Source organism: Oryctolagus cuniculus, chromosome 12 (genome assembly GCF_051225735.1).
Source record: "Oryctolagus cuniculus isolate XC-2025 breed Fujian yellow rabbit chromosome 12, ASM5122573v1, whole genome shotgun sequence".
Lineage (NCBI taxonomy): Eukaryota > Metazoa > Chordata > Mammalia > Lagomorpha > Leporidae > Oryctolagus > Oryctolagus cuniculus.
This window is the reverse complement of record NC_142878.1, coordinates 65,928,647-65,940,873: the sequence shown is the minus strand read 5'-3', so window position 1 is coordinate 65,940,873 and position 12,227 is coordinate 65,928,647. Positions and strand designations below refer to the sequence as shown.

The following is a 12,227-nucleotide window of genomic DNA, read 5'->3' as shown; positions in this document are numbered from 1 at the left end:
GTATATGATAATTTTTATCTACAACACATAGACTTTACTGCCTGTTAATAGAAGTTTTAAATTCTAAAGTGTTTTCACTGTTGCCTAGTCAAAAGACTAAAAGTGTCTACAGCACAGTGAATTTATTTGCATATAGTAATTACTTCTTGGTGAAACTGAAGCTTTTTTGTAAGATATAAATAGCATATAAAGCAGAGGTGCATTGTACAACCTTAGGTCACTAGAGACCATATGTGGCGAGCTTGTCTTTTTCCCTAAATAGCTAGTTGCTTTCTAAACTATATGGACTGTGTAACATATGAGAGAATATATTGCATATGAGTTGCCTTGGAACTTGTTCTTACATATACATTTATTTGTATTTTCTAATCTACAGAGAGTTCCCATTATAGAAATAAAATAATGAAATTATACCTGTAAGGGGGCCAGCGCCGTGGCTCACTTGGTTAATCCTCTGCCTGTGGCGCCGGTATCCATATGGGCGCCAGGTTCTAGTCCTGGTTGCTCCTCTTCCATTCCAGCTCTCTGCTGTGGCCTGGGAAGGCAGTGGAGGATGGCCCAAGTGCTTGGGTCCCTGTACCCACATGGGAGACCAGGAGGAAGCACCTGGCTCCTGGCTTCAGATCGGCGTAGCTCTGGCTGTAGCATCCATTTGGGGAGTGAACCAACGGAAGGAAGACCTTCCTCTCTGTCTCTCACTGTCTAACTCTATCTGTCAAATAAATAAATAAATAAAAAATAGACAAAAACTGTCAACCCAAAATACTGTACCCTGCAAAGCTCTCATTTAAAAAAAAAAAAAAGAAATTATACCTGTAAGACTAGATTCAAGAGGAAATAGAAAATGTTTCAACTTTCTTCTTTTGGGTGTTACTCATTTTTTTTTGTTGGCAATGTTTGGTTGAGGATATAAAAGTTTAGGATGATAAAATTATTGAATCCTTTAACCTTTTATTAAGTTATACTTATAATCCAAGGGATACTATCCACCCACTGAAGTTAGAAACCTTATAATTAATTTAAATTAACAAATTATTTTCAAGTTTTTCATTTAAACAGTCTCTTCACAACTTTTCTTTCACTTAATAACAAAATAAAGTATAGTAATTTTCCTTTTTTTTTTTTTCTAAAAGAAAAAGATTTATTTTGAAAGAGTTACAGAGAGAGAAAGGTAGAGACAGAGAGATCTTCTGTCTCCTGGTTTACTCTCCAAATGGCTGCAACAGCCAGTGCTGGGCCAGTTTCTAAATCTGGAGCTAGGAGCTTCATCCAGGTGTCTCACGTTTGTGGCAGGGTCCCAAATATTTGGCCATCTTCCACTGCTTTTCCTAGGCCATTAGTAGAGAGCTAGAACAGAAGTACAGCAGCCAAGGCTTGAACCAGCACCCCTAGGGGATGCCAGCAATGCAAGCTGTGCTTTATCCCCTACACCACAATGCCAATCCCTTATTTTTAGAAGAGAAAAATCAGTTGTAACATTTTCTTTGTTGCCGGTTCTACAAATAATTTGCTACTTTCCCACTCAGATCTTTCATAAGCAGTGGATGGGAGCAGAGGGCATGTGGAAAGGAGAAGGATAATTAGGAAACAGATGTTGATGTGGTTGGTGTGATCTGGTGTCTCGTATCCATGTAATATCAGGTTCCAAAAAGATTTTAGCTTTGCTGCTTCTGTTTTGTGCTTCCTGCACAGAACTGTGCTACCGTCTTCATTCTGAGAAAAATTGCTTTACTTTGAATCTAAATGCTCTTGTGAGCTAATGCTGTCTGTATGGTTAATTTGACTTTAGTTATTGTTCTTTCAAAAATTTAAATTCCTAATGGGACAACCAGTGAAGTTAAAAACAACAAGCGTATAGCAGCAAGTGAAAAGCATACTAGTATTTATCATAACTGCTTTCCTAGTTCTGCCAAAGGTCAGGTAACAATAATATGTCTCCAGTTTTTCATGAATATAATCTGAAGTTAGATCAAATCAAAGCCAGTATGTTTTCCTTATAATCAAACATGTCACATGATGTGGTTTTATGGAGCCACTCTCAACTTTGTGTGTGTGTTGTAAGTCTTTTTAAATCAGTTTATTGGCACAAAACATTACTTTAGTTGCACATAGCCAACAGCTCATCCAATAGCCTGCTGCTGCTCACTCTGACAGCAGATGCGCACCTAGAAAGAATAGCATTTTTTTTAAAGATTTTATTTATTTATTTGAGAGGTAGAGTTGCAGACAAAGAGCGGGAGAGACAGAAAGGCCTTTTATCTGCTCCTTCACTCCCCAAATAGCTGCAATGGCCAGAGCTGGGCTAATCCAAAGCCAGGAGCCAGGAGCTTCTTCCAGGTCTCCCATGGGTGCAGGGGCCCATGCACTTAAGACATCTTCCACTGTTTTCCCAGGCCATAAATGGAGAGCTGGATCAAAAGAAGAAAATCTGGGACACAAATCGGTGCCCATGTGGGATGTTGGTGCTGTAGGCGGAGGCTTAGCCAACCTGCCACAGTGCTAGCCCCAGCATTTTGTTTTCTACCAGGAATCTTCTATGCATGTTTCAGATAAATAAAGCCTATGACTTGCTTTTGGAAAATGTTGTATTGTTTTGGGAAATCACATCAAATTTATCAATACTTAGTATTTATTTATGAATCTGTCTTCTTAACCGGTTTTTGTATCCTGGGGAAACAGCCACACTTTATTATTTTATCCTGCACTATATATGGCATTGTGCCTGGCATCTAAATTTTCAACAAATGTTAGATAGATTTAATTGAATCTACTAGTAGTTTTCTACTCAGAAAGTGAAAAAAAAAATCAACCCATAAATGTCTAAGTACTATTTTCTATTAATCAATGGTAAAAGTATCAGAATTATAATCAAGACTGTTAGAAAAGATTGATTTATTTGTTTGAAAGACAGAGTTAGAGAGAGGGAGAGGCAGAGAGATCTTCCATCCACTGGTTCTCTCCCCAAATGGTCACCATAGCTGGGCCAGTCTGAAGCCAGGATCCAGGAGCTTCTTTCAGGTCTCCCACATACTTGGGTGCAGGGGCCCAAGTACTTCCTATCCTCTGCTGTTTTTCCAGGCGCATTATCAAGGAGCTGGAAGGGAAGTGGAACAGCCAGAAATCGAACCAGTGCCCATTTGGGATACCGGTGTTGGAGGCAGTGGCTTTACCTGCTATACCACAATGCTGGCCCCAAAAATTATAATCAAGATTAAAGCAGATATTTTATTATAATTTTTTACTATTAGATTTTGAAATATTATAGCAGGTATAAGAGACAAAATGTTACAGTATGAATCTGCACAGTTGTAAAATTGCATAGAACTACATACACACAATATTGGGTGCATGTAAATGGATGAAATCTGTGGATTCATCCCTGTGGATTTTATCCATGTAATTTTACTGGTTTGGGCATTGTACTATAGTTATTTAAGATGTTAGCGTTGGAGTAAACTCAGTAAAAGAAACTTCTCATACTGTTTTTCCAGTTTACTATGAATTTGTAGTTATTTCAAAGTAAAAAGTTGAAAAAGCAACATTTTGAGAAATGTAGATAATGATAAAAAAAAATTTAGGCATGTTGTAGCTTTCTTATAATCTAAATAAATTCTTTTAAAGTATTTTGAGAAAGGAAAATATCTCTGAGGAGTAATGGTTCCGGGTAAAAGCTTTTGAGTCTTTATGAAATTGGCTACAGGAATTGCACTTGTAGATGACAATTAATGAATGAAAAACTAAGACAGCAGCCTCAGATTAGGTAACAAAGAACCCTAGTGGTGCCTTAATACATAGATTATTGTCACAATACTGATAGGAAGTATGTCACAGTAGTGTGATAGGAGGCTGGCTGGCATGTTCTTCTGAAAATGCTGTGATGACAAAATGGGTGTGGCCATCTGGGGTCTGTAGGTACATTGGTTATTACTTTGATCATGGCTTGAAATTGCTGTAAAACATCTCAAAATAGTCTAATGATATGGCTACAAAGGTGATAGCTGAATTCTGGGTCTTTTTTATTTTTAAAGATTTATTTTATTTATTTGAAAGGCAGAGTTACAGAGAGAGAGGGGAGAGACAGAGAGGCCTTCCATCCGCTGGTAACTCCCCAAATGACCGCAACAGCTGCAGCTGGGCTGGTCTGAAGCCAGGAACCAGGAGCATCTTCTGGGTCTCCCATGTGGGTGGAGGGGCCCAACCACTTGGGCTGTCCTCTACTACATTCCCAGGCGCATTAGCGGGGAGCTAGATTGGAAGTGGAACAGCCAGGACTTGAACCAGCACCCCTATAGGGTGCCAGCACTGCAGGTACACCACAATGCTAGCCCCCAAATTCTGAGTCTTGCAATCCAGAGTGATATAGGACTGGCCTGACCCTTGTATGACTCTCCTAATTTAGTGAGTTAACACATTATGTCCCATTGTCCCATATATGTGACACAGATTTAAACTGAGCAATAAGTATACAACTTATGTTAACTTTGAAATAAATATTGTGTTGTTGAAATATTGTAGAACTGAAAACTTGGGGTTTAGTCTCTAGTAAGGTGTTGATTTGTAATCGCCACAATGAAGACAGAGAAACTGTAAGCTAAGGGTGAGAGACTGGGACCTGACGAATCTGTATCACAGGCATTACGGATGGGGGCTCAGATTCATGTACACAGATATATCTTCATAAGGGTATTCATATTATATGAAACATAATTAGCAAGTTGAAAAGACTAATGCAACCTGTAAATATACACACTGTACACTGAAGCTAAAACATGTGTGTCTACCAGTCCACACACTGCTATAACATTGTTAAAATCAGGTAGGGAAAGAATTAAAAGGTGGACAGACTTCATTAGTCTTTCTTTTTTTTTTTTTTTAGATTTATCTTATTTATTTGAAAGGTAGAGTTACGAGAGCGGGGGGAGGCCTTCCATCCATTGGTTCACTCCCCAAATGACTGCAATGGCCATAGTGGGAGCCGGTCTGAAGCCAGGAGCCAGGAACTTCTTCCAGGTCTCCCACATGGGTTCAGGGGCCCAAGGGCTTGGGCCATCTTCCACTGCTTTTGCACACCATCAGCAGAGAGCTTGATTGGAAGTAGAGCAGCCGGGACACGAACCAGCACCCACATAGGATGCTGGCACCACAGGCAGAGGCTTAACCTACTGTGCCACAGCACAAGCCTCACAAATAAATATTCCTAAATTTAAAATACCTGTTGTGTTTTAGACCCTGGAGATGCAGTAATGAGCAAGAACAAATATGTACTGGCTTCTTGGAGTCTGGATTGAAAGGGAGAATGTAATCAAATATTCAGAAATAACTGTAAATTTATAATTGATAACATTTGACCACTCTCCTTGTTGAAGTGGTTTCCTTGCTTGTTGCCTAGAACACCACACTCTTGGTTTTCTTCCTTCCTTGCCCACTTTTTTTTGTTGCCCTTGTTAAGTCCTTCTCTTCTGTCCATCTAAATGTTGGAGTACCCTACACCTTAGCCAATGGACCTCTTTCTTGTCTACTCCATCTGCCAGGCCTATGGCTTTAAATAATTCCTATTCATATCTATATTTTGATAGTGCTCAAATTTGTGTCTAGATTCCCTATTCTCCCTAAACTTCATAAAATGTAAATACTCCATCCTCAAACTCACTGCATTTACCCAGTGGTTTAGGACAGAAATCTTAAGTTATCATATATTCCTTCTTTAGTCTCACAGTTTTTGTCTAATCAGTCTCCAAGGTCTGTTGTCCTATATCTCCAAATTAGGTCCACATCCTTGCTCTTCTCAGCACCTCTACCATTGCCATGCTGACTCAACTGACAGTAGCCTCCTAACTAACTGGTCCTCTGTTCCTAGCACCCTCATTCCCATTCCTGTTCATGACATCTGCTGTCCACTTAGTGGCTGAAATAATATTTAAAGCCTAAAACAGACCTCTGCAAAATGTTCCAATGAAGAAGTGATGATGACAGGTCTAGGGTAGGAAATGTACAAGTTGAATCTGGACGTTAGGATACTAGCAGATTAAGAAAACTAATGAGAGAAGGCTGGTACTATGGTATGGTGGGTAAAGCCTCTGCCTGCAGTGCCAGTATCCCATATGGGCACCAGTTTGAGTCCCATTTGCTCTACTTCCAATCCAGCTAGCAGAAAGCCTGGGAAAGCAGTGAAAGATGGCCCAAGCACTTGGGCCCCTGCACCCGTGTGGAATACTTGGAAGAAGCTCCTGGCTCCTGGCTTCAGATCGGCCCAGCTCCAGCCATTGTGACCATTTGAGGAATGAACCAGCCGATGGAAGACTTCTCTCTCTTCCTCGGCTTCTCTGTAACCCTGTTTTTCAAATAAATAAATAAATCTTAAAAAATAAAGAAAAATAATGAGAGAATGAAGCCATAATAATAAAATTTTAAATGGTATATATACAAACAGTAAAGGTCTTTGTAAGATCTTTCTGAAGATTACATCAAAATTTAGGAATTTAAAGACAAAATGTGGGGGCCGTTGCTGTGGCGCAGCAGGTTAACATCCTGGCCTGAAGTGCAGGCCTCTCCTTCTCTCTGTGTAACTCTGACTTTCAAATAAATAAATAAATCTTTAAAAAAAAAGTGAAATTATATGTAAGTCAAACCAATAACAAAATTTTTTTCATTGTGTATTTAAATACATAAATATGTACATATACATATATATACACATATATACACAAAATATTTATTACTTATTTGAAGGCAGAATTACAGAGAGAGATGGAGAGACAGAAAGAGATCTTCCCATCCGCTGGTTCACTCCCTGAAGAGCTACAATGGCTGGGGCTGAGCCAAGCAGATGTCATGATTCTGAAACGTCTTCTGGGTCTCACACATGATTGCAGGGCCCAAGTACTTAGGCCATCTTTCTCCAGTATCCCAGGTGTGATATCATTGAGTTGGATTGGAAGTAGAGCAGCCAGGTCTCTATCCACCACCCATATGGGATGCTATCTTTGTAGGCAGAGGCTTTACCCACTATGTCACAATACTAGCCCCCACACAGGTATATTTTAAGAATTTTTCAAAACCACACAAAAAAATTGGAGGAAATCACAATGACCTTCTGCCATGCCCCACTTTTTTTTTAAACAAATAAATGGTCAAATAGAGAATTCACCTGAATACACATGTACATATATATATATATATACACACACACACATAGGTTCTAGATATGATACTTTATTATGTGTCTTCCAAAAACACAAATATTCTCCTACACCAATTGTAAACCAATAACTCAACCAAGAAAAAATTCCAACATTAATTCAATATCATAATTCAAATGTGGTCCTTATTCAGATTTCCCTATTTGAACCATGAGTTTTTAAAGATCATACTATCATTTTATGACTAGGGTGCGTTCTCTTACAAAAGAAAGTGACTATGTTTACTATTGGCTGACTCTGTTCATGTTTTCTCTTGGTGCTTTAGCTTCTTACATCCGTGTTTGACAATAGCATCAAGACATTTGGAGTAATTGAGAGTGACCCTTTTGACTGGGAGAAGACTGGAACTGATGGTTCCCTAACAACCACCACTACTTCTACCACTCCTCAGTTGCATACCCGCTTGACCCCTGCTGCAATTGGGTATGTCTCAAGCACAGCATTTTGCAGTGACTCTTCTGTATGCATGACATTGGCAGAAATTTGTTTTATTTCACCGAGATACCCTCAGATGATCACAAGCTTATTGATTTCCTTAATTTCACACTGCTCTTGTGTATTCCTTTGGGATTACATATCTTGGAATGTACTAATAGATTGTACTGTAAAATAGAGCTTAGTGCTTTTCCAACTTGTTGATGTCAGATTTACAGTGGATTTTCCTCAAAATTAGAGGGAATCTAAGTTGTGTTTCTGAAGAATGTGTGGGACCCTGAAAAGAATGAGCCACAATTATATCTATCTGTAGTGTAGTGGGAACAATACATGTAGTGTGCTCCTTTTAAGAAAGTGATTTAATTTTCATGATGTATTATGAACAGGTTGGGGTGATTTCCATGTACTTAGTTTTTTGTTTTTAATGTTTTCTCATCTACATTTGTTAAATATTGCTGATTTTGTTTCTTGGTTTATCTTTTTTCCTTTATCTTCTTCTTCTTTATCTTTCTGCAAACACTGACCATGGTAATAATGCACATACATACCAGGGTATTTCAAAAAGTTTGTGGAAAAAATGGAATTGAGAGTATGAATTTATTTTAGTGTAAAAAAATTTAATCATAGCTTTTTCCTAATATTCGTTTTGCATGTACTTTAAAAACCATTTTTGTGCTCTAAAAATTATTTATTTTCATTTTTTATTCGAAAGGCAGTAAGAGAGACAGACACAGGCAGGGAGAGAGAGAGATATCTTCCATCTAATGGTTCACTCCCCAAATACCTGCAACAAACAGGCCAAAACAAGGAGCTAGGAACTCCATCCAGATCTCCCACATGAGTGGCAAGGACTCAAGTGCTTCAGCCACCATCTGCAATGTCCTAGGGTACATATTACTAGGAAGTTGGAATTGAGAGCAGATCCTTGATTTGAACCCTGGTACTCTGATATGGAATGGGGGCTCCCAAATCGCATTTTGTGTGTGTTTATTTTATTTTAAGATTTATTTTATTTATTTGAAAGACAGAGTTACATAGAGAGGTAGAGACAGAGAGAGAGGTCTTCCATCTGCTGGTCCACTGTCCAGATGGCCACAATGGCCGGAGCTGTGCCAATCTGAAGCCAGGAGCCAGGAGCTTCTTCTGGGTCTCCCATGTGGGTGCAGGACCCCAAGGACTTGGGCCATCTTCTACTGCTTTCCCAGGCCATAGCAGAGAGCTGGATTGGAAGAGGTGTAGCCAGGTCTCAAACCAGCGCCCATATGGGATGCCAGCACGACAGGCCTGAGCGTTAACCTGCTGTGCCACAGCACTGGCCCCCTAAATGGCATTTTGATAATTGCCTCAAACATCTGTTCCAGTAGGTTCCTCTTTTAGCATTGACCCATTTAGGCAAAGATGGACATGAAGGTCATTACATCATGTGGAAAGATTACCCAAAAAATCGCTTGTCTTCCCATAACAATTTCAAGTACGTATTTCATCTGTGCCAGGATTTAACTGCTGCCTTAGAATGGTTCACTAATAGGATGTCTATTTTACCACTCACTATAGTTACACGTCACTGCAATCTACTAAGACTGTTTAACTTTTAGGAATCTAGATCACTTGTAAGAATATATTTCATTATTGCTAAAGATTGTGTTCAATCAGCAATATTTTTAAAAAGTGGCATTTATACTTACAGAACATTAGGGCTGGAAGGAGACTTTTCACTTGGTGAATGATAACTGGAATTTAGAAAAGCCCCTGTGGACCATGATTCTATGGGAGAGATGAATAATCATGTAAATAGGACATGAATTACTTGAAAGAAATATATAGACAAATATCAATTAATAGTTTCTATTTTCCCCCATATCAGTTCACGGAAAAATTTATGAACTGGATAATTGCAGAATTTCTGCTTTCCCTATTGGGCAAAATTTTTTTCCCCTATATGTTGCGTAGGGGCTTACAAATAGTAGATGTTTAGTGAAAAGTTTCTAATTGAAAAAGCAATGCGAATTTCACAGAATAAAAGAAAACATAGGCACTGGCATTGTGGCAATCCTTAAGGTTAAGCCTTAAGCCACTACCTGCAACTTCAGCATCCCATATGGGTTCTCGTTCGTGTCCCGGCTGCTCTGCTTCAATCCAGCTCTCTGCAAATGTGCCTGGAAAAGCAGCAAAAGATGGCCCAAGTACTTGGATCCCTGCCACACATGTGGGAGACCCAGATGGATTTCCATGCTTCTGACTTTGGCCTGGTTCAGTCCTGGCCATTTTGGGGAGTGAACCAGTGGATGGAAGATCTCTCCTCTTTTCTCTTTTCTCTTTTCTTTTCTTTTCTTTTCTCTCTCTCTCTCTCTCTCTCTCTCTCTCTCTGTGTGTGTGTGTGTGTGTGTGTGTGTGTGTAACTCTGCCTTACGAATAGATTTTTTTTTAAGGTTTTTTTTTTTGTTTTTTGTTTTTTTTTTTTGACAGGCAGAGTTAGAGAGAGAGACAGAAAGGTCTTCCTTCCATTGGTTCATCCCGCAAATGGCCGCTATGGCCGGCACTGCACCGATCCAAAGCCAAGAGCCAGGTGCCTCCTCCTGGTCTCCCATGCAGGTATAGGGCCCAAGCACTTGGGCCATCCTCCACTGCCTTCCCAGGCCACAGCAGAGAGCTGGACTGGAAGAGGAGCAACCAGGACAGAACCGGTGCCCTAACCGGGACTAGAACCCAGAGTACCAATGCCACAGGTGGAGGATTAGCCTAGTGAGCCACAGTGCCAGCCATAAATAAATAGATCTTTAAAAACAAAAATATAGGTTGATTTGATACCTGATTATTTCTTTATGTCACTTAACGTTTTTCTGTCTATAATGTTTTATTCTCTAAGAAAAATGGTAAATTGTGGGGTCAGTGCTGTGGCACAGTGGGTAAAAACCCTGGCCTGAGGCGCCAACATCTCATATGGGTGATGGTTCTAGTCCCGCCTGCTCCTCTTCTGGTCCAGCTCTCTGCTATGGCCTGGGAAAGCAGTGGAGGATGGCCTGAGTCTTTGGGCCCCTGCACCCACATGGGGGACCTGGAGGAAGCTCCTGACTCTTGGCTTCAGATTGGCGCAGCTCTGGCCATTGTGGCCATCTGGGTAGTCAACCAGCGGGTGGAAGACCTCTCTCTTTGTCTCTTTCTCTCTCTCTCTGTAACTCTGTCTTTCAAATAAATAAAATAAATCTTTTTTTTATAAATAAAAATGGTAAATTATATATTTATATATTTCTTGGAAATAGTTTCTTTTAAAATGATTGTCATATCTGAGTTATTATATTAGAATTTATACTTTTAAATCAGGTTGAAAGTCTAGATTTTCAAAATTTAGAAGTTTTATTTTGTAGAATTGACATGAGTTAAGTTTTCAAGGTGTGTGTGTGTACCTAATAATTTAAATCCAGGAACAAAATGTAGGAGAGTCTCGTAGTAATTTTTGATTCTGGTCTTCTTAAGTTCTACCTTTTTTTCCTGCCCTCATTTTCAGAATTGCCAATGCCACTCCCATCCCAGGAGACTTGCTTCGAGAAAATACTGATGAGGTATTTCCAGATGAGCAGCTTAGTGATGGAGAGAATGGCATCCCTGTTGGTGTGTCACCAGATAAGTTGCCTGGATCTATGGGACACCCTCGTCACCAGGAAAAGGATGTCTGGGAAGAGATGGATGCCAACAAAAACAAGATAAAGCTTGGAATTTGTAAGGTGTGTATTTCTTGTATAGGAAGTGATGCCTTTCTCTGTGTACTTACTATCTGTCTCTTATTATTGCAGCAAAGTATCATGATTCTCAATTTTGAATGACAGGTAGATTGAACATTGTAGTGCTGGTTACTTAAATATTTGCAATTGCAGTGTTTTGGTTAATTTGTCCTATTAGACTCATGTTATGGGCTGTAAACATTAATCTTCATCTTGGATTTTGTGGGAAAATGAAGGAATTAAAAAAAAAAAAAACTAGACACTTATACTATGAGAGACATACATGTAGAGCAGAAGTTACCAGTCTTTCCAAATAATCTGACAAGACCCTGGGCCTTTCTTTATTGTGGACCAATGATGTTATGAATATCGTCTGAACACTGTCTCCGATGGAGGTGAAGAAGTGAGGGTTGGAAATGTAAAACATCCAGTTGATGAAGTGGATGTTGAATGAATGATGTTTTCTTCATTAGAATTGAAAGCAAGTCCACTTGTCAGTATGGTAGAAGATAGAGCTTTCTGACATATAGCTAATTTGTAGTTATTTGGGACAGATTACCTCTGAACTTTTCTTTGATCTTAATGTTCCTGAGCCTTTCCCCTTTCATAGAAGGTAAGGTTAAGCACCTAGCTCCTGGCTTCGGATCAGCGTGGTGCGCCGGCCGTGGTGTACCGGCCGCAGCGTGCCAGCCACAGCAGCCATTATGGGGTGAACCAACAGAAAAGGAAGACCTTTCTCTCTGTCTCTCTCTCTCACTGTCCATTCTGCCTGTCAAAATAAATAAATAAATAAATAAATAAATAAAGATAATGGGATGGAGGGGCAATGAACGTAAGTCAGTTTTTTGGTACTTAAGTGTTTTATTTTTAATTT

The 12,227-nt window shown here is 39.5% G+C and overlaps 1 protein-coding gene across 4 annotated transcripts in view; it reads left to right on the top strand.

The window, feature by feature from the left end:
• The window catches only part of TTBK2 (tau tubulin kinase 2), a 164,641-nt gene that overhangs the window by 120,482 nt on the left and 31,932 nt on the right, over positions 1–12,227 (top strand). For all 4 annotated transcript variants that reach the window (XM_008269122.5, XM_008269121.5, XM_008269119.5 and 1 more), the window contains 2 exons: positions 7,465–7,622; positions 11,140–11,356. In XM_008269122.5, the coding sequence (XP_008267344.1) occupies positions 7,465–7,622; positions 11,140–11,356 (375 nt within the window). The remainder of the gene's footprint in view (positions 1–7,464; positions 7,623–11,139; positions 11,357–12,227) is intronic.